Here is a 27,178-nt window from a genome sequence, read left to right as displayed (position 1 = left end):
TTTCTGAGGCGTTGTAAAAGGGTGCTGTGGCAGACTGTGTCGAAGGCTGCAGAGAGGTCGAGGAGGATGAGGGCGACTGTGTCTCCATTGTCCAGTAGAGTTCGAATGTCGTCTGTTGCTGCGATGAGGGCGGTCTCAGTGCTGTGTTTGGCTCGGAAGCCAGATTGTGAGGGGTCGAGTGATTTGTTGGCTTCGAGGAAGGCGGCGAGCTGGTTGTTGACGGCTTTCTCGATGACTTTGGCCGGGAATGGAAGAAGCGAGATGGGGCGGTAATTTTTGAGTTCGGTGGGGTCTGCTGTAGGTTTTTTCAGAAGGGCGGTGAGTTCAGCGTGTTTCCAGTCTTCTGGGAAGGTAGCGGAGTTGAGGGAGCAGTTGATGACGTCTCGGAGGTGCGGAGCTATGACGAAGTCTGCTTTGTTGAAGATGTGGTGAGGGCATGGGTCAGTTGGGGATCCAGAGTGGATGGAATTCATCAGGCGGATGGTGTCCTCAGTGGAGATTGGGTTCCAGGCGTTAAGGGTGTTTACTGGGGGAAGATGGTCAGCAGATGGTAGGGTGGGTTGGCTTCCGGATTGGTTGTCAAAGCTGTTGTGGATGTCAGCAATCTTGCTGTGGAAAAAAGATGCTAGGGAGTCGCAGAGGGTTTGAGAGGGGGTGATGTCGTTGGAATTGGCCGAGGGGTTGGAAAATTCCTTGACGATGTTGAAAAGTTCCTTGCTGTTGTGGGCGTTGTTGTCAAGTCGATCCTTGAATGCTGTTTTCTTGGCTTTTCGGATCAGTTGGTGGTGAGTACGGGTGGCGCTTTTGAAGGCGTCCTTGTTGCTGGTGGATGGGTCTTTCTTCCAGGCCTTTTCAAGGGAGCGGCACAGTTTCTTGGACTTCTTGAGATCCTCGCTGAACCATGAGGCCTTCTTGTTGCCAGGTTTGTGTTGACGTTTTTTCAGTGGTGCTAAGGTGTCGGCGGTGTTGGATAACCACAGGGTGAGGTTGGAGGCGGCTTCGTTGGCGTTAGAAGAGTGGGTTGGGGTGTTTAGAAGAAGCGATGAGGAGATCTGGTCGATGGTGATTTTGTTCCAGTTTCTTTGCAGAGTAGGTTGGAGGTGGTTGGTGGGTTTCGGCTTGTTGTAGGTGAAGTGAACGCAGCTGTGGTCAGTCCAGAGGAGATCCGTAGTGTGGCTGAAGGAGACATGGTTGCTGGAGGTGAAGATGGGGTCGAGTGTGTGACCTGCGATGTGGGTGGGGGAAGTGACCAGTTGTTTAAGTCCGAGGTTGGCGAGGTTGTCTAAGATGGTGGCGGTGTTGCGGTCGTTGAACTTTTCAAGGTGAAAGTTGAGGTCTCCCAGAAGGATGTAGTCTTTGGAGGGGAGCGCGTGTGGGGTGATGAAGTCCGTGATGTCTTCACTGAATTTTGCGCGGGGTCCTGGTGGTCTGTAGAGGAGGGTGCCTCTGAGTGTGGTCTTGGGGTCGATGTGGATCTGGAAGTGAAGGTGTTCAGAGTTGGCGAGGTTGGCGTCGGAGCTGGTGGAGATGCGGATGGATTTCTTATGGACGATAGCGATTCCTCCTCCTGTATGGTCGGTGCGGTCCTTGCGTGTGATCTTATAGTCATCAGGGATAGCGATGGCGATGTCAGGGGCGGAGGAAGCGTTCATCCATGTTTCCGTTAGGAAGGCGACGTCTGGAGAGACGGTGTCTAGTAGATTCCATAGGTCAATGGCGTGTCTGTGGACCGAGCGGGTGTTGAGAAGGATGCATTGTAGGTGGTTGGGGTCGGGAATCTGTGGTGTGGTCGTAGCGGAGATGTTGTCGGTGCCGCTAAATTTGCAGGAGAAGCAGGTGAACGGTCCATGGGTGTGTCCGGGAGCGGCTTGGACGCAGTTGGGGGCGCGACCGGGGTTAAGGGCTAGGAGGGTGGCGGCATCGTAGGTAACGCGGGGGGGTTGGGCAGCGCGAAGGGCAGGGGGTATGGCGCTGGACGCGGTCCAGGCGCGGACGGGCGTAGACGGGCTTACCTTTGGCGCACCTTCGGCGTGTACGTAGCGCGTGGACGCTGCGCGTGGGGGCATTGGCCATAAATGGATGGTGGGGGGGAGGGGCGAGGGCGTCTCAGCTGGGAGGCGGGGCGGGCACACGAGGACAACAACAACAACAATCAAGATGGAGGCGGAGGGGGGAGCACAGCGGAGCGCTACAGTGAAACGCGCTAAACACACAGCAAGCACTTTAAAGCAGGTCTAACAGTAGAGAGGCAGGCAGCAGGCAAATGGTGTCGGTAAGGTAACAAATAAACCAGCGCTACGATGCGCTACAGTAAAAATGCTATCAACAAACAGCAAACACTCTAAAATAAGTTTAGCAGTAGAGAGGCAGGCAGCAGGCAAATGGTGTCGGTAAAGTAACAAATAAACCAGCGCTACGATACCGGGGACCGGCAGGGGCTGCTGGGAGCGACCACTCGGCTCGAGGAGAAGAGCCACACTGGTTTCTCTCCCTCGACGCCGAGAAGGCCTTCGACTCGGTGCACTGGCCATTCTTAGAAGGCGTCTTACAAAAATGTGGCTTTGGACCCAAGTTTCGGGCATGGGTGTTCCTCCTCTACACCAACCGGCGTGCTAAGGTAAGGGTGAATGGGAGACTGTCCAGCGAAATCCAAATTTAAAGAGGCACTCGCCAGGGCTGCCCTTTGTCACCCCTTCTGTTCACGCTAACGATTGAAACTCTGGCAGCCAGAATCTGACAGAACCAGCTAATTACGAGATTCAGGGTTACGGACGCGGACCAGACCCAAGAGAAACCATCTCTATATGCAGATGAGGTCTGCCCTGTTCCCATGATGCACTGGGCCAGGGACAGACTAATTTGCATGTAGCCAGGTTCTGAGCTGGGATGGTGCAGTGAGCTAAAAAACGGTGATGGATCAAGCCCTGATCTGTTGACTGGGTAGGAGTGTTCTGCTTAATTCAGATACTCTGTCCATCACCACCCCCCTTTTCTGAATCGTTTTGTTCACCATAAGTGTGGAAGGGTATGCTCAGACATGAGTCCCTTGCTCACTGCACCATCAGGATTCAAGCAAGCTGGGCCGAAGACGGCTGTAATGCCAGAAACCGGTCCCCGGAAGCTTGTTTCCTTTCCAGTATAAGAACTGGCTTGGTAGTTTGGTCTGCCCTGTTCCCATGATGCACTGGGCCAGGGACAGACTAATTTGCATGTAGCCAGGTTCTGAGCTGGGATGGTGCAGTGAGCTAACAAACGGTGATGGATCAAGCCCTGATCTGTTGACTGGGTACGAGTGTTCTGTTTAATTCAGATACCCTTTTCTGAATCAAATTGTACAAGGTGCACGAGTGCAAAGGTGAGTGGCACTACGGCGACGCAAGTGACAGTGAGAGCAGCGTGGACGGCGCAAGGTGCAATGTGAATAAATATATACAGTGCGTAAAAACAGAGTGGTATTCAAACAATTTAGTTTTCAATTTTCCAGTTTCTGAGAACCACTAAGTACAGGGCGCCTAAAATCTCGCTGGGGAGTCGACGGCGTTTCGATCTGCCGACTGTTTCGCCCCCCCATCACGCATAGATCAACTTCCGCGTCCTTCACGGACCAATCGGCTTTGAATCATACTAATGCTCTCAGGCTCTCATGGAATCCCCCAGCACCCGATTGCCCCAAGACTCCCTACAGAACTTTGAACCCATGGGACCCCCCTTTTGTCATCCACTAGCTGCCGGACGCACTGCTTCCAGCCCCTTAGTCCGGATGATGATCCTAATTATCTCGGATCGAAACGCCGTCGACGACACCATGTCTCTTTATTTCATCTGTGTGAAATAAATACTCACTTCTCACTGAAAAACATCGTTGCTGTCTCTTTTTGCCAAATTTGAAAAGGAAGTAACGCTACGAGGTCCTTACCTGGTTCATTTCACAGCAGATTGGTGAAACAGGAACATTGTTATATCCGTGTATATATATATATATATATATATATATATATATACACACACACACACACACATAACAATAAGCAATTGCAGCCTAATAAACACCAGAGCTTAATCATGCTGTAAGGAATTTCCACCATACTTGAAAAACATGCATTAGAAACAACAACAAAATTTGTTTAGAAACTGTTTTAATTCTCAGAAAACAGTAGAAAATCTCAGAAATCACTGAAAGCATAGGAAGCTCCCAGGCTGCATTGCAAATGCACAGTCCAAAAAGACTGAAAAGCTAACCTGTAGCTGCATAGCAATAAACTGACACCGTGCCTTTAAGGCACTCCTGACCCCCAGCTTCCCAACATGGCTCAGGGGTGACAGTAAGGTCATTTGTTCTTTCCGACTCCTTCAGGAATGATCCTGGCAACACAGCTTCACTCTTTTCTGATTTCGGTCAGAAAATCTCTTCACTTTTTACAACTTTTATTCCTTACTTCGACGTTTTTCATCTGTAGAAGTAAGAAGCCGTCTTTTTTTGATAAGTTTGGGCATTTTTAGCAATCTAAAATTCCATCTCTTTTTGACTCTTGCCCTTCTTGTGGTAAAAAGAAGGCCAAAACAGACTCTCATGAGGTCTGTATTCTTTGTCTACCTGAGGATCATGATCCTAAGACCTGCCCTCACTGCCAAAAACTGTACAGAAGAACATTAAAGGACAGGTAAAGAATTCGCCTGTATGGCCTGGCAGATAAATCATCTAGATGAAGGTCTCCGGTAAGGAAGAGCTCCAAGAGGTCTAGAACACCTTCTAGAAGCAAGTCCTCGCGTCCTTCTGCTTCCGCGTTGGGCTAGGCACTGAGAAAAAATCTTCAGGTGGGTCATTTATCTAAGAAAAGACCTTTAACAGCGGGCTCACCATCGAGAAAAGGTACGTTGTCGACATCTACGGCTGCTGGCCGCTACTAGGCCAGAGCAGGCACTGCAGTAGTACATCATCATGGAATCTTGGAGCCACGCCAGAGCCGCTACCACGGTGACCAGCAAGCTCAGAAAAATAATAACAGCGTTTGTTTGGCAATGGCATACATACGGTTTACTCATGGTCAGGGGTAGTGTCATTGCCTTATTAACTGGATATGCCTCTGCTCCTTAAAGCGGTGAGAGGGGTGCGGCCACAGGGGTGTGCCAGGGCGTCACGTGGCACTCTGAAAAAAATAAGCACACAGCCCTGCAGAACAAAATCCATCCACATTCCAGCCCAATTCAGTGTCACTACTCCCGCCCACCGGCAACACTAAACCAAGAGCTGCATCCGCCATAGTATAATATGACTTTTGGCTTAGGCAGTAGCTCTAACAGCAGCAACACTTCACGGAGAATCAGTCTGGAGATAAGATCCACACTCGGCACAATAAAGCAGTCATGCCGATGTGACGTGCAGACGTCTCCATGTGTAGAACCGGACAGGATAAGTAAGTGCTGGTATTAAGCACCGGCACAAATTAAGAACTGATGGTAGAGTAACTGGACCCAGAAAAAATTATGGAATTGACAACATGGGAGTTCTGGAAGGGAACAACCCAGTGCACTAATGATTGTAATAAGGCAAGCAGCCTGTATAAATCTTAATGATGGGTTTACATAAAAAGGGGTGACCCTGTGTCCCTCAGAACCTGGGTATGCGTGGTTAAATACAAAGGGGGTTCTGTTGGGTAATGAGAAGTTACTTGAAAAAAGGCTAGAAAGCTCAATACACATTGAAATGACCTCTCTGAAAACAAGAACCCAGAAAGAAAGTTTTTATATTTGTAAAAAAGCAAACACGATACATCAGAATTACTTCATTCTGTGATGCCAAAGGTTTCAAATGAATGATAAAACCGTTAGGAAAACATATGAGGAATGTGACAGTTGGTGAACAAAGTGATCTGTGCATTAAATCCAGTGACCCATATATACAAAATATACATAGGGGAATAGGATGGCCAGAGTGTTGAATTGAACTCCAAGGAGACAGGGGGTAAATGTACAGGCTCCTGGAGTATCTGGACCATTGGTAAGCGTCGACATTTCGACCCTGATGCACCCCAGTTGGTGTTCGAGGCAGGTCTTTATCAAGACAAGGGACAGAATTGTGAGCAGGTGGAGAAATCTCAGCCTGGTGGGTAGCCAATAGGTCAAACCCCGTAATGCTGGGAAGCAGATAGAAGAGGGGGTCGCAGTTTGCTTTTTTACAAATATAAAAACTTTCTTTCTGGGTTCTTGTTTTCAGAGAGGTCATTTCAATGTGTATTGAGCTTTTCTAGCCTTTTTTCAAGTAATTTCTCATTACCCAACAGAACCACCTTTGGTCTTTTTCTGAAGTGCCATCATTAAGATTTAGTTAAATACAGACAGGCATAATGTACAAAATCAATGTTTGGGCAATACTGGTTAGTAAAACTAGCATGGACTAAAAGATTACTAAGGCTTTCTCCCATCTTTACTTATACAGTTAAATAAAAGCCTGGTGGACTTGCTTACTTTGACTGCCAATGGTTGTTTTATGCACACTAAGACAACAGATATTTTCAATTGCTCATCGGTTCACAGTTCTTTAATGAAAAATGAAACCAAACTCTACTTTGTCATTTCAATTTGAAGAGATGCCTAGGTATCTACTACACATTTAAATATAGCAATCCTATGTCCAGGTGTGGCTACATCTTGAATTTGGCTGTCAGTTGCTTCTTCTAATTAATCTTTACAGTAAGCTGCCAAGATTCCAGGATTTCTCTTCCTGACTTTTCGTTTACAAAGTTTCACCCATCTTCTTTGGTGAAGGTGGTTACATCCCAGGTCTCAGTGGCACCTCTTATTTTGGGGTCAACTGAGCAGGTACAGTTTGGCTGGCAACGGCACAGGTATTTGCATGCCTTTTCTTCAGATTTTAATTTTGAAAATCTCAAGCCTAGGCTTCTCCTGGGGGAAACATCCTTTACAACGAAACTTTTACCATGCAGTGCTGTTACAACGCAAGTATTACAACGAAAACCTTTACAACGCATTACACTGGGGGGCGCTCTAGGATAGGGAATAGTTTTAATTTACTATCCAACACATTCCCTAGTGTCCACGGGGACTGGAGTTGGAATAGTAAATTTAACTATTCACTATCCAGCACCCCCAAGTGTACTGCGTTGTAAAGACTTGCGTTGCAATACTTCAGTTGTAACAGCATGCGAGGTAAAAGCATGCGTTGTAATGTCATACATCCTCTCCTGGGGTTTGTCCTCAGATTACACAAAAAGGTTCTCCAGCAAGTACATTTTCTCTATGATTTCTCAGACAAATTCATCACTTCATGCTTTGCATTCAGTTTGTTAAATCACTATTGCATGGATCTGCCAACTACATGCTTTAGCCTGCTCCAGACCAGAGCTTATTTGTATCGACTTTCCAAAAAGGTAAAGATTTACAGCTAGCAGCTTCAGCGAAGTCCTTGGTCTTGGAGTTAAGTTCAGGTCTGTTACTCTCACTGTTGCTCAGTGCATAAGCTTGCCTACTACCTTTGAGGCCTCTGGTTATCCAGTAATTCATTACCTGACAATCGCATTTGTGGTGTCCAATAATAGTTTACTGCACTCTAAATGTAACAGTAGCTGCTCTGTCTTCCTTCCACCTCTGCGTTTTATTTTTCAAAACAAAGTACTAGCTAAACCTGAAATCCTAAATCCGATATTTGTAAAGCGCGAACTACTCACCCCTATGGGTCTCACAGCGCTGAGGGCCATCGTGAAAATTAAGTGAGCTATTGCCAGAGTCACATGGTGCTGAGCTGAGCTGCCGCCGGAGCCAGGGATCGAACCGTGAGCCCTGTACTCCGAAGTCCGTTGCCCTGGCCCCTGCACCACACCTCTCCACTGATCCACAAATCCAGAGACTCACAACTCAATGTTTGGCATTTACGGCATTGTAGAAAGAAGGGATGAATTATGCAGTAATATATTCAACCTAGTAAAAACTGCGGCCACAAACTCCAACACTGAAATGTTTGCGATAGATTACAGATATAGAGTTGAATTAAATGATGTCTTGGAATAAATGCAATTTGAGAGAGGTGGAATTATTACGTGACTTTGCGCTGTTCGAACATCCACGTGCTCTGAAAGACACCAGTTGATCTTTTGAATGAATTGCTATTGAGAAGATAAACAATGCTTCCTTCAGTGAAATGCTTAATCAAACCACAATAGAAGTTTCAAAAGGAATTCAAGCTCTTACCATACTTTTACTGGAGAAATGGGAGAAAAAAAGGCGATTTCTAGTTATTTGCTAAACGTTTGTAGCAAAGTCTTAAGATGTCTGCCGGTTCAATTTTTCTTTGAAATTTAAAACAACTTTTGTGACTGGGAAAAAAAGGAGTATCGCTTGAAGATTCTGAACAGAGATCTCTTGGGTCACTATGATAATGAAGCAGTCCAGAAGGCAAAATCTACTGCATAATAAAGTCCATATAGCATCTTGCTTTGATTGTGGATCTCAAGGAAAGAGCGTTGCTGTGCCTTCGGATGATTTATTTTCCAAAGTCTGCATTTCAGAATAAATGGTGCAACAAAGTTACATTAAGTAAGGCTGGTGTACTGAGATATGCCCTGTCTGTATGTTCATGGCCAAGTAAGGAACACTGATTATCCTAATTTCTTACCACACACTTCACCGTGGAAATCACTCCACAGCGGGTCTTCGTTAAAAAGATTGTAGGCTGGGAAAGCTAACATTTTATAATGATTTTAAGTTGAAGAAAAATATTGACATTGTCAACAAATGTAGTAAAAGTAACAAGCACCACATAATGAAGAGTAAAATGGCAAGACACATTTATATATGCACTTCGTACTAATAAAATTCCGCTACTTCTCAATCTGTAAGGTGAACATAAAAACAATATGAAAGTGTACATTCACCAAAGTACCAACTAGGTGCAGAAGCCATTTTGTGCATTGGACCCATAAAGACATGAATGACTCAAAGAAGAACATATAAACTCTACAATCTCGACACCTGCCAAGATTAGGACTTAGGGAAGCAAACTGCCCTGAAGTGGGCCATTCAAATTCACATGCAATATTGAGACCTATGCCTCATACTTCATGGCTTGAGGGGAAAAGGCTAAAATACAGTTAACATAAAACTTAAACATACCTGGTGCAAAATGAGTTCCTCCTCTGGAATGAGTTCTTCACAGAATTCACAAGGCAGCAGAAAATCATTGGCTGTAAAGATATGAGGCATATGGGCAGTGTTAGCTTTTTAATCAAAATTCAGGCATATATACATATATATATCTCATGTCACACATCAGGCACCATTATGTGTTACTGATACAAATATGAATTAAATGTATTTATGCCATTCTATTGAAAATAAAAGTGGCTTAATATGTTATTTGGAACAAGTGTACTAAACCAAAGATTCATAAGTTGTTACTACAGGTCAAATTCGTTTTATTATCACAGTAGATCTTTACTAACTCAATAAAACTATTCTGGATGCCTCAAATATTCCATTCTAATCAGTTTACAAAATAAAATACAAAAAACTTGAGACCAGAGTCACAAAGCCTAGTTAAAGAGGTTGTCACTGCATAGATTTAGCCCTACAAGCTATGTTAAAGAACAAATATATTTACTTATAAAGCAGTCACTTGCAAGAGAGATGCCAATGGATGATGTGGGCTCATCCTGTGCTTCTATTCTCTACTGTGGTGGGTGGAACAAGCAGCACTGGCAAAGCCAATAGGTCTCGCCTTTAAAAAGGCTTGAGATTTGGCTTAGCCACGGTTTGTTTGCAATGCATTATTAATAGAGTGGTTCAGTGTGCACTTGTCTCATACTGTACATCTAGATTTTTGTGTCAAAATGTATGCATGCTGTGTATGTGTGTGTTATGTCTACATATGTGTTTGTCACTATATGTTAGAGTGCTTCAGCTCAGTCCTGGACTGATGTTATCAGGGGTGGGTTTGGGTTGAGAAGAGTCCAGAGACATTTCAGTGTGTGAAGCTATAAATCTGTAATTGTGACCGTCATGTATTTAAAACATGCTTTTAAGTATTCTTATTAACTGCATTTTTGCAGTTTCTATGTGCTATAAAATGTTGTACATAGGGAAATATTGTAATTGGCTGTATATACTGCTTACTAACCCTGACAAGGCATTAAACCACTTTACGGCAAGTAATACACTTCTCTGGAACCCATTCCCAGTGGTTAATCCAGTGGTTATTGATTATTGTTGGTTAGTCTTGCTCTCCTAGGGGAAATCATTCCCTGCATTTGCTCCAGTTTCTTTGGAGGAAGATTAAATAGGAGTAAGGTGCCGTAGTGAAGTAGTCATGTTGTCACCATTCCTAGCAACATGGAAAATGACTAGAGGAATGGAATGTGACCTTAATTCACTTCTTTTGGCTTGCTTTTTAAACTATCAAAACTTTTGGATCTAGGGTTCTTTCCTCATAATTTACCTAAGATCCTTTAATATGCATTTTTGTATTCACCATTTAGCATCATTGATGCCAATGTTCTGGAACATACTGTTACACTTCAGGGACAACATTTACATTAGAAAGAAGTGGGCAGTCCCAAAAAGTCTGACTGGCACTTTGTTAAACAGACTGGGGTTTTTTTGGCTACCAGTATTTGCAGGTGAAACACGTGTGGAAAACCACATTATCTGTAAAAAAAGGTTTATTAAAAAGAAGCTAAAACAAAAATACCCATAATGCAATATGGAAGTTATACATTGCGGCATTAATCCAGAACACAAACAATATTATTTTACTCACTCTATACTTTTAGTTCCATGTCGTTTTTTTTTTAAATAGGGAAGCTGAGCTAGAGTAGTTTATATGTAACTATATTTGCGGTATTTTATAATCTTACGATGATTCATTTTACAGTAAAAGCTAATTGCATTTGGCCTTTTTCAAAAACAAATTATGCTTCTATTTTATATCACACAAAAAATAAAAATGCATGTTTCTGATGCTGACATACTGTGGCCACTGTCACCATGAGCTAAGGATGTAGAATATATATTTTTTTTCTCATTTAGAACTCCTTTAAATGAAGTAGCAAAATAAGCTCCTCCTATGTAATGCATTTTGGCATTTGGTAAAGGCAAACAGTGATTTTATTTATAAACTGGACATTACCAATATGAAAACGCTGAAAAGAGCTGAGGGACAAACGTGCACCGTGTCTGAACATGCAGTGAAAAGCAGGGAAGAGAGAACTTGCGCACCGGGGTGCGCCTCATGTCCATGGCGCAGAAGCTCTTCTCATTGCTCATCCAGGTGCCTGTGAACTCTTGCACTGAAAAGGGATAGGGGTAGCTATTGTGGGATAAACCAAGAGCATTAAGAAATGCTCACCACTAGACATGGTGGAATCCAATGGGAACTGTAACAGTAAATACATATCACACACTTCCCACAAAGGAGTACCTGGGGGAGAGGGAGAGAGGTCAAGAAAACACATGCGCTCCTGAAAGTAAAAGAAACAAGTACCTATTTGTAGTATCGCCAAAGAAAGGTTTTCATTTAAAAAAATACCTCAGAAGCCTGAATCCTAAACCTTGGAATTATGAAATTCATAACAACTTTGTTGCAGTTAAATCTGGCACGGACAGCCCTGAAAATCATTGTCTGCGAGCATTTACGTTTAGATTGGTCTCACAAACGTGGGTAACTTTTAAGGCCTTCATTAAAAGCTGTAATGTTAGCAACACCGGCAGCAAAATGCCTGAAAACTCCATCCCATCCAGTAATTACACAAAGTCAGCACTCACAGGGGGAAACTAGCTAATAAACAAAACGAGTAAACAATATTTACAGGCCTGTTTTCAATTGTTTGCGTGCTCGATATCGAAAAGGCAGGCGGAGCAGAGACACCTCGCAAAACCATCACAGAGGAAGAAAACGTACCGTACTAAAACACATGCAAACACTGAAGAACACAAACTGTGCGAGAAACAAGCCTAATTGCACATAAGTGTATATATCCATTTTTCTGGTATTCCAAACATGTATGCCCATTTCTAAACATTAAAAGGCACTGCAGAGTCTACTAACAATACCACAGTTGCCTGTCACCTGCTCTATATATTCCAGAAATCTGTAAGGCTATGGAGAGTATGGTACTCATGTTGGGCATAAAACCCAAATGGTCTGGGTACATGAGATAGCTATGACTATTCTTAACCTAGTCACCAATACCTTTGCTTATACATGGAGTAGCGATATTGGTCTGCATGATGTGCATTCATCAAATGGCTTACTCCGTTTTAATATTGTAACCATTATAGCAGATCTTTGGTTGTAGGGAAGACAGCCCTTTTCTTTGGCTACCATAAACATCTGTAGGATGTGTAGACTTTTACAGAGCTCAATCAGCAGTCTGGTTGGTACCGCTACCTCGCTAGCCAGAAGGGCACTGGTTACTACATCAATTTTATTTGCCTCTATTGTGGCATCTAGTACTTGCCTGTTCTCCGGTGAGAGCCTATGGAGCTTGAGAAATTCCCCATCTCTTCTGCTATTGTATCTGAGGTTTTGTACAATTGCTTATAGTATTTTGCAAAACATCTGCTACTTCTTTATTTCCCAGTATTTGTTACCTTGATGTGGCTTTACCCCCGGAGACCCAATTCCTAATGCAATCTCCCTGCCCCAGCTATGCTACCAGTCTCTCCAATGTATTTACTTCTGTATACAGTCTGCATTAGGAGGCTTAAAGAATGCTCATGCTGTGCTCTCAGCTAGGTATTGATGCTGTTTGCATTTCAGTTGATGGGCCTGTACTGCATCCTCCGATAGGTGTAGGGCTGTCTCAAACTTACGAATTTTTGATTCCGCCCTGTCCATCCGATCAGTTTTCTTTTCCCCAGTAATTAATGATATTGCTTGTTCTCTAAACACTGTTTTACATGCTTTTCAAAGAGTGCTTGCGGATTTCAATGCTCCCACATTCTTCACAAAATAATGGTCAGTACCATTTCTTAGTTTGTTAACCAAGTCTCTGTACTTCATATACCATGGGTCTATGGCAGTGGTTCCCAAACTTTTTTGACCTGTGGCTCCCTTGACTAAATTGGCAGTTGGCCGTGGATCCCCACAATTTTTTTACTGGTTGCTAGTAGGCTGGGCGATGCAGTACCATCACATGCCATGTCACTGTGCACAGGCAGAGTCAGTCGCCTAATAAAGCTAGTACAGTAGGGATGGCGCAGTCAGTTGGGTGGCAGACTGGGAGGGATAGTGAACAGCAAGCAATATACTGTCAGTGGCATCAGGTCAGTGAGCATTGGCAGAGCTAGTAGGCACACTCCAGGTCACAGGCACGAAGGCAGGGCAGGACACTAAGGTTGGGTGTAGAACAAGATAAATGGCAGAAGACAGGGCTGTGTAAGATCCAGCCAGCTCAGTGGGGCTGGGGTAGAGCCAGTTTCATTGCACGAAGAATGGCTGGGCAAGAGGCAGTTTTGTAGCATGCTGGTATGGATAAGGTAGAGTCAGTTGCACAAGGTGGAGGTGGTAGACCCAGTTACATCCCAGGTCAGTGTGGGGCACAGGATATGAATATAGGTCTGCTGCCCCGACGCCCAACAGCCAACTCCGCCTTCAACGCTGCTGTCGGTCATCTGTCGAAATTGATGTGACACTAGCAGCACTTCTTTCCGGATACATACTTCAGAGAGGTCCCTGAGAAATATTGCTTTTGGTGCAAATTGTCTTCATTTTTGAGCCAGCTGTGAATTGATTCTAAAACTTGCATTTGTTTTTTATTCAGAAACATTTTTGAGGAAATAGACGGGGAGTGATACCAATGTCCCTTAAATTGTGTTCAGGGGTTACAAACTTGTTTTGCCACTTAATAAATCCATTTGTCAACCTTATCTTGATTGAAGGATTGGCTAAAAACTCGTGCCTTGCAGACTGCACGCACCTTTTTAGAAAGTGCCTAGTTCACTGGACTGTAACTTGCGACCTGCAGTTGGCAGAATGATCCCTGCAGCAAAGCTATCTTACACTGAGCTACCTTACACAGACCAGAAATGCTTGACGCATAGACGTAAACGAGGTTCTTAGCCACAGCCATGCTCAACCTCTGAGCTATTTTATGATCGTTGGAACCCGTTAAAGATTTCATAAAAGTATTTCCAAGTAGTGAGTTACCCAGGTTATTTCAGAATATTATATCCTGAAACTGGACGTAAAAACCGACGTTTGCTGCAGGTGGCTAGCCCTCAGAAGTGTAAGAAATAGGGACAGTACCAGTTCCAGAAAAAGCTTTATAGGAGAAATATACAGAGGGTCAGACTGGGGCCAGGAAATGAATTCTGGCTGCAATGCAGCCTATTCCACAGCCTCGAGTTTGTCCACTGGAATTTCTGATTTTTAAAATCAGGCGCGGTATTTCTTTAAGTTCACACAAAGTGCGGGAACAGCAGCCAAGATATAATTTTAATTATACATGGGCTGTATTTCACATTTACAAGTTGCAGCTATATTTGAATTCTTTATCTTGTTCTGCGAGGAGCATACTACGTGTCCATGAAGTCAGATGCTGTCCTGTTTCCCCGACGAGACTGTGGGGGCCACTGCACATTTATAACTTGTCCCTTTCAAACTGAACTTCTCGAAATAAATAAAAGAGTTAATTAGCAAGCAGTGTAGTCCTATCTATGTGTAACTTGTGAAGAAGGCCCCACGAGGCACGACAGAACAGGGCGGGCAGCAATAATTCTTAAAAGACACATAATATTTTACTGCCTACACACGCCTAATGGCACACCCTACTGCTGTGGTACCCACATCGTGCGTGGCACCACTGGCAACTCATGACGGCGCACAGGGGTGCCACGGTGCACAGTTTGGGAACCACAGGTCTATGGCCTACCTTTATCTATGTCCGAAGTCTTTGCCTCAAAGTACCCACATTGAGGGGAGTGATCTGAAATGGCTTCCGCAAGAATCAATTCTTCTTCAAAGCACCCTATATGTATACCATGTGTTTACATGCAGTCGATGAATTAGAAGTTATTGTACGCCCATTAAAAGTAGGATTCAGGGAGGAGCCAAGATGGCGACCTGAACGGACGTGCCGAGTCTCGGCTCCGCGAGCCTGTACTTCCAGCGCTGTAATCCTGTCTCATATCCTGTATTCTGACCGTGGCGGCGTGATGCTGTGTCCGCGCTGAGTCTGCCCGTGTGCCTCCGGGATTCCTGCGAGCTATACTACCGGAGAAATTATCGCCGAAGCCTTGGACCTGCGCCCCGTTTGCCTCCGCTCCGCCGAGGGTCGCAGAACCAACAACTGCCTCTCTTCTGCTGGTCACTCCGGCGATTGCATTTTCTCGCGGCGGATTGACAATGGAATCTCCTGTGCGACGCTCCGGAACCGTGAGCGGTGTATGCGACGACGGCCCGCCTGGTGCTATCTTCATACCGTGCCTAGCCCCTTCTTCGTGCATACACCCCTGGGAGGAAGCGATGGCGGCCACTTTCCCCGTGCGGGCTGGGGCTGTCTTGTGCCACGACTATGCCGTCCGGCCCACCGAAGACCTGAAGGATGCGACACCTACGCAGTCCCCTGAGACGGGACTGGAGGCCCTAACCTCAGAGCCGACATACGGGACCGTTCTTGCCGCATTGACCAAGCTCCGCCATGACTGTTATGCCTCCTTCCAAAGGATAAGTGGGCGTCTCGACGATGTTCTTCTTCTGAGTCCCGGGAGACCGACCAGCTACCAGAACTGTGCTGGCTCGCCCCTGCTGACTTTATCCGGGGGCTCTGAGGAGCAGAATTTGTGCGGAGAGTTGTTGCCTTTCCCTGTCTCCCTTCTTCACCTTCAGCGACGGGACGATACCCTCAGAGGCGCTACAATGTTTCCCCTCCAGTCGAACATTGCAACTTTCTCGACTGTAAGGTTAGTGTATCAGACTCTGCCTTCGTCTGTCTCGTTCCCCTTTACATCTGCAGCCCTGGGAAGAACTTTCCTCAGACGGTGGTGTGAAAAGCGATTTTTGAGTCTTGGGGTGTTTCTCCTGTGTGTCTACAATATCGAAAGTGCCGGGAGGCGCCCATCTTGCCTCTGCCTCCTTCTTCTTCACCAGTGGTGGCCATCTTGTCTTCCTGCATTGTCTGACCCGGACCTCCCCTGTCGGCCATTTCCGAAGAGTCAGTCAAGATCTGGCCAGGGCTGAAGGGAATCCGTTCAACACTCTTAAAAGCTGGCTGGTGGGAATTGACTCGGACTGTCTTTTGCTACATCCATTGAAACTACAATTGCCTGGTGTGCCGGACTGTTTGCGTCACGTTGCTGCACTCTCCTCTTGACTGTGTTCCCCCGAACTGCCCGCTCTTGTGCTGCACTTCTCAATCTGCTAACGGGACGCTATCCTGCGACTCTATATGTGCTGCTTTTAATGGTTCTTATCCATAACAGGCTGTGAATATGTGTCAGCTCTTTTGGCCCGGTTTACTGGTGTGGTAGCCTTTGCGGACTAGAGACCGGGGATAATTGTTGCCTATGGCTAATTTCTGACTTCATGCCTGGTCGGTCAACGAGGAGGGTGTACCTGGTTCTCTCCTTCCTAATGGGGTGGTGGTATTCACGGGCGGGGGATCTGGGGACAATGGTTGCTGAGATGACCCTGCACTGTTTTGTTCGGCTGGAGGGGACTCGGATTGCTGCAGTGTCTGGCCGCGCACGGGGGCCCTGGCTGAGAATCTCTCCCTCATTGGGGAAGATGACTTTTGTATATGCTTGCTGTAGTTGCTGCGCTGTGACTCTAGTGCGGGTAGTGGAGTCCGTGACATGAACAAAATGGCCCTCCCCCGGGGTTAGGTTTTGTGGGAGTTTTAGACTGGATTCTCCTTTCTTGCTCCCTATATCAAAGGTGTCCTTTTTCTTTTTCTCTCTTACTTTCTTCTATATTTCGGGTTTAAGGGGCGACAGGTGCGCTGCTGGGGGGGGGTAGGCCGTAGCCTCGCATGCGTATAGGGTGGGGGTTGGGGGACGGGTTTTATTTTTTGATGTTCCTATGGTGCCTTGTTTTTTCTTCTTATTTTATTTCTTCTTCCTCTGTCTTGGGTCCGTGTCGCTGATGTTGATGGGCGGGTGGCGGTGGATGCTGATGGGACCACGGGTCCACTATCCTGGTTGCGCAATTTTTTGGCCGTCATGATACCTATTGTGGGTTTCGCCCTCGGAAATGCTGTGCTGTGTATGCCTCTGCTGATGTTGCTATCTTCTGTCTACGCGGACCCTGTTCTTTTTCCTTTTCTTTCGTTAGTATTCTAATCATTATTGCAAAATAGTTGGTCCCTACTAGTAGCCATGAAAACTTTAAAAATGACCTTCATCACTCCTGAGGCGCGAAGGCACGTGCTTTACAGTGTAACTGCTGACTATATGTTATTTACTATCGATATGCTGTCGCGTCTTGATATTGCATGCACCTGTGCTTAATATTTGTGGCCGGCCTGAAGGTTGTAGGCCACTATTTGTACTTCTCTAAATGCACGAATAAAGGTTTTCAAAAATAAAAAAAATAAAAAAGTAGGATTCAGTCTGTCCAGTGGGTTAAGAGATCTCTTTATGTCAATTAGGCACAGCCTCAAGCAACATTGCTAAGAGTCCCTCCACCCCCACCTTCTCTGAGGTGTTTCCTGTCCATTTCATCATTGACCACTAAGTTAGCATCACCTCCCATTATAAGCATTCCCGACAGCAACTTCAGTATCATGACTTCACAGTCCTTGTAGTGCATTTTGAGAGGTATGTACCCTGAACATAAGTTAATCAGTATTCAATCCCACTGCCCTGCTTGTGCTATGTAGGTTTCCTGTGTGTCCGCCAATGTCTTACTAGACACATATGGCATTACCTTCCATGCCAATATTCCTACTCCCCTCCGGTCGGATGCATAGCCCGAGTGGGACAATGATTTATAGCAATTTCTCTGAAGTGCTCTACAATTTCTTCTTTGAAGGCGTTTCCTGCATCATATCTATATCTGGACTGTCTCTCTTTAGACACTGCATTACAACTCATTATTTTACTTTACTGCCCAGTCCATTGAGATTCCAGGATATTATCTCCATGTGTGCATTTGTGCTATTTAGGTTGGTATATATGTAGCACCTGGACTTAGCTGTTGGATGTTTCCAGCCTACTGGCAATGCATTGCTTTTTCGTCCCACTTGCATCTTAACTAGTGCACCTGAGGTGATGTATGCAACTTAAACGTACCTTAAGTCACCCCTCCCCACCTTCCCTTCCAAACTCTCCAATTTTCTATATCTCAGGCTCTGAACTATCTGGCTTCACCACTTGCAAAGTGACGGTCACCCAAATATATTTAAAAAAAAAAAAAAACTGGAGTTAGTTTAATTTTGAGGCAGTATCCCCAGGATCATGTACCTTCATTCACATCATTTTGTACCCCTGCATGTACAACTGTTACATTATAGTACCCATTCTACCGGTCTCTTCTGATATATATCCTTGTAGTTTATTAGGTATGGCTAACGCTCCCATGCTCCCCATATTCCCGTGCTCCCCATTTGCCCATACCCTCCCCCGCCTGGATCAGCTGAGAATGGGTCCTGCGTTCGTGAACTTTCTTAATGTCTGTCACCCCATAAAATCCTTTTCTCGTTTGTCATAAGCACCTCATTTCTCCAATGAGTTCCATGATCTGCGTTCTGCCCCGTCACCCCAGGTGGCATTTTCTTACTGTCTTCCAGTCCCTACTCACCTTTTTCTTAAGGGCAGCCAACCTCCATCTAGTCCCAGGACTTCTCCAGTGTCACACATTTCCAGGTTCTTCCCTCTATGATCTGCAGCCTTGCCAAGAACTTCATCAAAAACGTAATCTCCCTTCATCAAAAACGTAATCTCCCTTTCTATTAGGATCTTCATGGAGGTCTCCCCAGCGATCTTGACCTGGGATCTGGTGATCATTGACCTGTTTCAAGTCTCCAAACACCTGCAGCCCCTTTCTGGAAGATACCCCCCAACCGCGACCGGAGCCGGTAAGAAAAACCGGACGCCAAAAAACACCCCTGCACCAGATGTCCCAAGGCCTTGGGTAGCCCAACCGACGGTACTCAGCATCCCCAGGCATCCTAGCTTACATCTCCAACCAGTGGTCGCCTCCACAAGATCTTCGTCCCTGAGCCTGCAGTGTTTGTTGCAACCAGAGAATCCCCATTGAAATAAACAGGGCACCCGATGCCAAAACTTCACACATCTGCCCGGTGCCACTGTGGGTGCACCTTGTGTGCTAAATCCAATCCCCATTTGCCCTGAGCTTAATATCAGGAGCCTTGGTCCCGCAACCTTGTGGCCTGCTCGTGAGAAGCCCTCAACCGGAGGTCCACTATCCCCCATTGGATAACACTGGGCCTCACCACTCTGAACCCGGCCGCCGTAGTGCCGCTGTGGGTGTTTCAAGAGTATCCTCGACCCTGGGTGTAAACTGGGTGGAACCTGGTTCTAACCCCAGAAACTCAACTCCCACAACCAAGTACTTACCTTTTAACCAATAACTCCATTTCCTCCCATAGGATTGCACTGACTGCTTTTCTGTGAAAAATCTTCCGAGTGTAGAGTTGGTTTGTATGAAAACCTTAAGAAACTGCATATGTGTAAAAACTGAATTACTTACCTTTTGTCTAGGAAATGTCCAAGTGTGATATCTAGGCATATCAAACTGATTATCAAAAGAAAACGTAAATCGTAATCCAGGCAGTAACGTGTACAGTAGTTATCTACAAAGTAACTGAAAAGTAATTTTGACTGTTGACTTACCTGTAAATCCTGGGACGAGTTACCACGCCGTTCTAAACCCTGTATGATTGATGCAACAATCGCCAGGAGGAGCGTTTCAATTATTGAAACAGGCTTACATTCAGAGCCTTTTTTTGTCCTACCAGCCGGTATGAGATGACATGGCTGGATGAGGTTCCAGAGTTATGGTGTCAAACATTGGTGCAGTGACTAAGTGGTGAGCCCTGACAAATCTGCCAGAAGGTGTGAAGGCAGAGAAACATGTTGGCTGTAGGTATTGGTATGCAAAACTAAGCTACCAACCTTTTTATTTCATCATAACACACCTAAGTTAAGAATACAATTTGTGTCACAGGTGTGCCTGGTGATTTTAATCATTTGTTTTGTGAATCTATGGAGCGATTTCTAGTGCTCCTTGCCTGCACTTTAATTATTTACTTTTCACATGCTAAGTTGCTTGATTTGGACACTCTTCTTTTTTGAATCAGAATGACTACCAATGATGAGAAAGGGGTCCTAGATTGGTAACATCTGCCGTTGGCCCCGAGGGTGTGCGCCCGTGAGGTGTCATTCGGTTTCATCACACTTTTTTCACAGGTAGTACGTGTGGTTTGGTGTACTGTCTCAGTGGAGCAGACATCATTTATGTCTCTGTGTGACTGTCTGGTTGAAAACGTTTGGGAATTTCCTTATCTATAGAAAGATTTGTTGTCGGATGTGACGCATTTAGCATACCTTACTAACTAAGAGGGGATGCTTAACTGAAAGTTGACAGTTTTGTTCTCTCCAGGTGATTAATTATTAGCGCCAAGTAACACAGTGTTATCCGACGTCCGGGGTACAGGGTTTTTGTTATTGACATTGTTTGAGTGGAGGGCTGCCCTGTTTTCACCCCCTTTTCCCTCTTGGCTCCTTGTTGAAATATATTACCTGTAAATCAACCAACTGCATTTTAACCTGCATTCAACTGTAATTAACTGCATAAATCTTGCAAAGTATTATTTCACTCATCTGCACCAGGCCTGGATTGGTTTTAGAAATAAAATAACTAAGACAATGTTATACAAACAAATTGGTCTGAGTTTAGTATTTGAGTGTGCGACCTCATTCCTTGACTGAGTGCGTACAATAAATGCTTCTCACTACCATCTGGTAAAGCATAACTGCTCACCCACACTACCACAAATAGAGAGTAAGGTATTATCCACTTTTACCCCTGCCTACCTTTGGGGTTCCACTAGAGATTGTGCACACTATACCTTACTTTGGTATGGTATATACAGAGCTAGCTTTCTACATATGAACACTATAACAAGTCTTTTGCTGAAGATCTTGCAAATTCTAAAATAAATGAATCCTCACTGTCTTTCTCACAAAGTGCACTGAAGACATTCGACAAAGCACTAATTATAAACAATTCAATAATGAAGGCACACAAAAGTATAGGCCTTCCCTTCTTTAATACAGAGTTTAAAATTAAGCCTGCCTGGAGGTGCTTCTATTTACTTCTCATATTATGAGTGGGACAACAGCAAAATAAACTGTGAGAAAGGCAAGTAGAAGCCCGGTTATAAGCAACTCTACAAATGAGCAAGCAGTTTTTAACAGGATCACTCATCTAGCCAGAGAATTGGACAAATGGCTGTATTCTTCAACCTCCAATTGAGAAACTGGGAAAGTTAGCACCCATCCCACATAAAGAGTGCAGATTAATTGCTGCATCCAACATTAATGCCTATGCAGACTAGAGAGCATGGTAACATATCTGAACTGTACACTTCTTTCCTCATCATGTCAAAGTGCTCTGCACTGCCATTTATGGAAGGTGTGTACCCTTGCTCTGAATATCATAGTGGGGTCTATCTAGAAATTATTATTATATATTTTTTTTAACACCTTCCATGCTCAGGACGACTCCGGACGTTATGAGTCACACTAGGCGTGTGCTCATGACGGCCGGAAGCCGTCCGAACGTTGCCGCTCCACTAACGCAATTAATTCCCCACCTGTGCGGGAGAATTATTCAGTGGGCGGAGTTCGGACAGCTCCTGGCCGTCATGAGCACACGCCTACTGGGACTCATGACGGCCAGGTGCCGTCCAGGGTACCAGTATGCCACGGCCAGACCCTGCGCCCCCCCCCCCCCCTCGCACCTTATCTATCTTTTTATTGCAGCAAAGTCAGAAAGGCATACAGTATATGTAATCCATTCCCCTTGGTGCTCAGTGAAAGCGCCGCTCCCTCACCCCTGTATCACACAGCCATTCAGCTCACACCCCGGAGGTCGAGCGGCAAAGTCACGGGTACAAAGAAACTGCGCTGGAGCGTTCTGTATATGGCTGTAGCCACCAGGTGGGTGGGAAATGGCAGAGCTGCTTTTGGGTCCTAACACTCCCTCCCCCATGTCCCAAGTCCAGTTTGAATCAAGAGTCATTGTACACCTTCCTTGAACAAACCCCCCCCCCCCTCCCCCGTAACACCCTCCTCCCCACCTACCCCGCCACCCTCATCTAGGATCCCCCCTGACCACCCCCTGCCCCTGCCCGGACCCCCCACCCCCCCAGGCGTGCCAGAGTATCACCTAACCGAGCTCTCAACCCCTCCACCAAGATCAGATCCGAAGCATGGCACCAGGATTTATCAGCAACCATTCGTAAATCATCACATTGGAACGCAAAGGTAGTGAAGCAGCAAAGTGGGCCTAAGCCGTCCCCCCGTCAGGCGGGTGCCCCGCCGGAGCCGGACTATGCACCGGGGAGTCCTCCTCTTCCACATCCAGGAGCGTGAGATCTAGGACCAGCCCCTCCCACGCCCTGGCTCTCTCCAGTGCCATGTCATTGTCTATCCTGAGCGCGGCCTGCAGGCGAAGCTCACCCTCACATCTGGCCCATTTAAGCAGCTCAGCCTTCCAGCGCTCTACCACGGGGCCCCGGGACGCCTTCCATTGGGACGTAATGGCCCGCTTCGCCAGGAGGAGCCTCAAGTCCAGAAACTTGCTAGTGACTTTATTCTTTGATGTGTGTGGGAACCAGTGTAGTATGCAATGTGCCATGGTGAGTTGCAGGTCCCTCTCAGTCACCTCCCTCAGAACCTCCACTACTTCCTTCCAAAAGGGCCCCAGCTCAGGACAGGACCAGAACATGTGTTGGAAGTCGGCGGGATCCGCCGGGCAACGCGGACAGGACGCCGGGTGTCCCGGGAAGTACTTATGTAATTTATCAGGGGTCAGGTATACCCTATGTAGGACATAAAAGTGCACCAGCTTGAACCTTGCGTTGCGCGTGCCATTCCGGGCCCCCTCCAGTATGCCATTCCAGGCCTCCTCAGGGATCTCAGTCGCCAAATCGGCTTCCCATTTCGCCTTCAAGGCCAGCAGGGGAGCGGTGGACTCCGAGACCATGCGTCGAGACAGGCACGTGACAGCCTTGACCGTCCCCGCCATCATCACGACGTACTGACAGCCCAGGGACAATGGCGGCTCCGACATGCCCGCCCCCCAGTGTTTGCGGATCGCCGCCGTTAAAGCCGCATGAAGGAGGAAGTCCCCACCCGCCAGCTCAAAACGGTCCTGATCACCCATGGATGACAGCCCCTGCTGATCCCAACCGTCCAGCCCGTGCCACGAGCCCCCGTGCGGAAGCGCCCCGCAGAGTCTAAGTGGGATCTCAGGTGCGTACGGAACCGTAATACCGCATCTCCGGCGATATCTGTTCCAGCATTTCCGGGCCGTCGCAAACTCCTGAGTGAGGTGGAAATCCCCCATCGGAAGTCCCAGGACAATCATGGACAACACCTGGACCGGACCCGCCGGCTCTCCCGATCCGTCCGCCCCTCTCCTGGCCCGCGCTACCCACTGTGTCAGACACTGCAGCTGTGCCGCCAAGTAGTAGAGCTCATAGTCCAGCACTGCTAGACCTCCGTCCGCCCTTGGGCGGAGAAGTGTGGCATGGGCCACCCTGCGCCTGCCCGCCCCCCACAGGAAGCCGATGACCATCGATCGCAGCCGTCGAAAGTAGCTCGCCGGGATCCAGATCGGGAGGGTCCCGAAGAAGTAAAGCAGTCGCGGCAGGGTTACCATCTGGAGTAGCGCCACCCTTCCCATGAGTGACAATGGGAGCGTGCCCCAAAAGTCGAAGTTCCCTTTAGTGTGCCTGATCGCCGTACCGATATTCCCCTCAAGGATATCGGCTCTGTCATGGAAGATCGAGGTGCCAAGGTATCGTAGGCTCCTCTCTTCCCAAGTCACGCCCTCCGTAGTTTGCGGGCATGCTCTCCGTGGGCGGGCGGGGAATAGGTGGGACTTCGCCCAGTTCACTCGGAGGCCCGAGATTCTACTCAGCGATTGCAGGAGAGTCTTAGCTCCACGCAGGGAGTCCGCCGAGTCCGCCAGGAACATCAGCAGATCATCTGCGTATAGTGCGATGTGGTGTACTTGGCCATAGACGTCCAGGCCCCGATACGCCCGGCCCAGCCGGGCCCGCGCCGCAAGGGGCTCGACGGCCAAGGCAAACAGCAAGGGGGAAAGAGGGCAACCCTGACGGGTGCCCCTGCCCACCCCGCACATCTCAGAGATAACCCTCCCTGTCCTGACCCTCGCGTTCGTATAGAGCAGCCTCGTCCAATCTACGAAGCCTTCGCCAAGGCCCAGCGCTCGTAGAACATGGAAGAGATAAGGCCATTTCCGGCTGTCGAAGGCCTTCTCTATGTCGACAGCAAACACCACTGCCTCGTCGCCGTCATAGGTGTCGGCCTCTAGTATATGCAGGAGTCGCCGCACATTAAGCGCCGTATTGCGGGCCGGGATGAAACCCGATTGGTCCGCATGTACCAGCATGGGCATGTGAGGGAGCAAACGCGTCGCCAAGATCTTGCTCAGAATCTTGTAGTCCAGGTTGAGCATGGACAGTGGGCGGTACGCCCATCTGTCCCATGGCTGCTTACCCGGCTTCAGTAGGGGGACAATCAGCGCCTCTCTCGTGGTCGCAGGGAGACAGCCCAGCCGCTTTGACTCGTTGTACAGCCATGTCAGCCGGGGCGCTAGGAGATCCGCGTAGGTGAGATAGAATTCCGTAGGGAATCCATCGGTGCCCGGCGTCTTATTCCTCGCCATGCTCTTGATGGCGACCCGCACCTCTCTCTCCTCGATCTTGTCCCCGAGTCGTTTCGCGACCTCCTCTTCCAGTTCCGGCAGGTCAAGACCCTCCAGAAAGGCCCGGAACTCCTCCACCGAAGGGAGGACCCTGCTGCGGTAGAGCTCTGTGTAGTAGTCGTAAAACAACGCGTTAATCCCCTGTTGATCAAATCTCGCCGCCCCGCATGGTCTCTGAGCTCAAGGATGACCGAGCTCCGGCGGGTCGGGTTGGCCAGCCAGGCCAGGAGAGCCCCCGATTTGTCGCGCTCCGAATGCGCTCGCGTGAGGTAGGCCTTGTAATCAAAGCATCGGAGTCGCTCCACCGTCGCCGCCACTGTCTCCCGCACCCCCAGCAGGGCCTCGTGAGTGTCCGGCCGCTCAGGCCTCGCCCTCTCCAGCCTCCGTAGGGTCTCGTCCTCTTTCTCAATTTCTTCCAGTAGCGTTCTCCGCACTCCCGATGCCGTCGCAATGCACTGGCCCCGTAGTACCGATTTAAAGGCGTCCCATTCCGTCGCGGCCAAACCCGCCGTGCCCGCGTTCACCTGGAAATATGCCTCGATGCCCGAGGCAATCGTGGTACGGAAGAGCTGATCGTCTAGTGCCTCAGGGCGGAGTTTCCAAGCCGGAATTCTTGGGCGGATCTGCGACCAGCGCAGCCGCACGAGAAGCGGGTTGTGGTCCGAGATCGAGCGCGTGAGATACTCACTGTGGCACACTTCCGCGTGCACGTCTTGCGAGCACAGGAAGGCATCAATACGGACATGTAATTCGTGGAGAGCGGAGAAGAATGAGTAGTCCCTGTCCGACGGGTGGTTAGCCCTCCAGGAGTCGACCAGTCCCCACTGGCGTTGCCAGGCCGAGCGCGCGAGTGCAAGTCTACCAGCTGGTGCGTTCGGAAGGGGGGGGTGGGATCTATCCAAAGCAACGTCGGCCACGCTGTTAAAGTCGCCGCCCAGGAGCAAGGGCTCCACCAGGAACTGACCTAGTTTTTTGGACAGTAGTGAGAGGAATGCAGGTTGGTCCACATTTGGGGCGTGCAAGCAACCCAGGTTAAGGTCCCTCCCGTCCAGCTTGCCACGCACCATTATGTATCTCCCCTCTGGGTCAATTACCTGTTGTGTGCACTGGTAGGGTACCCCCGCTCGTATCCAGATGGCCACCCCCCTAGCATAAGCAGAGTAACCAGTGTGAAAGACCTGCCCCCTCCAGCGCCGCTGCAGTGCCCTCCCTTCTTTATCCAGCAGATGAGTTTCCTGAAGGAAGGCGATGTGTATGCCCCGTCTGACCAGATAGGAGTGGATCTTATGACGCCTATGCATCGAGTGCATCCCCCTTACGTTCCATGTGAGACATTTGTAGCCTAAGTCGGATCCCATGGTAGAGTCCGCCAAGCCCCATCCACTCTCTCGGCAACCCCCCCAGCACGCCTAGGCCCCACCCCCGTCCCCCCCCCAACTTGCACAATCAAACTACCCCACCTCCCACACCCCCGGACAGACAACCAACGTGGAAACCCCATCCAAACTCAAGTGTCAAAAGCGTATCACTACAAAATAGGGCTGGAGTGGCAGCGATGCCGGCCCCAGACAGGCCCGAAGCCCCCCGCCCCCGCCCCACCTCCCCTAACAACAATCAGGAGAGGACCCCCGACTCTCCCCGTCCCCAAGGTTCAGTAATAAGTCCCGGGGGGCATCCGCACCCCACTGCATAGCGTCCAGAAGCGCCCCGCCTGCGTACCCCAGTACCTTACTCGTGTGGCCAATGTCTCACGAACCGTCTCAGCCAAGGATACCATCCGCTGTCTGGGGAGTCACCACCGGCAGGTCCGTCTCTGAAAGTTCGTGCCCACTGCTGGAGCCAGGGCTGGGAGTACTGGCCTTCGACTGCTCCGAAGCGCTGCTGGAGGGGCTGGCGTCCCCCTGGCTGATGGCCGCCACTGCTTGCACCGCCTTGGCTCGCTCCTGCTGCCAGCCCGATGGGGAACCAGATCGTCGCGTCAGCGTCGCTTCCGTGGAGTGTCTCCTGGGAGGGGTCCGTGGCATGGGGCCTGTGCCCGGCTCCCCCCTCGCGTCCAACCAGCTCCAAGCTTCCTGCGGCGTCAGGAAAAAGTGGGTGCGCTCCCCATCGACCACCCGCAGCCGCGCCGGGAACAGCATAGCGTAGGGCAGTTGCAGCGATCTCAATTTCCGCTTGACCGCCAGGAAGGAGGCCCGCTGCTTTTGCACATCTCTGGTGAAGTCCGGAAAGACCAGGACCCTGCTGTTG

The 27,178-nt window shown here is 48.1% G+C and overlaps 1 protein-coding gene across 1 annotated transcript in view; it reads right to left on the bottom strand.

Annotated features, from left to right (window-relative positions):
- TRAFD1 (TRAF-type zinc finger domain containing 1) overlaps positions 1 to 27,178 on the bottom strand; it is a 305,815-nt gene that overhangs the window by 164,835 nt on the left and 113,802 nt on the right. The window contains exon 7 of the mRNA XM_086943078.1: positions 9,127 to 9,197. Coding sequence (XP_086799204.1) covers positions 9,127 to 9,197 — 71 coding nt within the window. The remainder of the gene's footprint in view (positions 1 to 9,126; positions 9,198 to 27,178) is intronic.

The sequence above is a fragment of the Lissotriton vulgaris genome, chromosome 11, assembly GCF_964263255.1.
Source record: "Lissotriton vulgaris chromosome 11, aLisVul1.2, whole genome shotgun sequence".
Lineage (NCBI taxonomy): Eukaryota > Metazoa > Chordata > Amphibia > Caudata > Salamandridae > Lissotriton > Lissotriton vulgaris.
The sequence above is the reverse complement of the archived record's forward strand: the minus strand, read 5'-3'. Positions and strand labels throughout refer to the sequence as shown.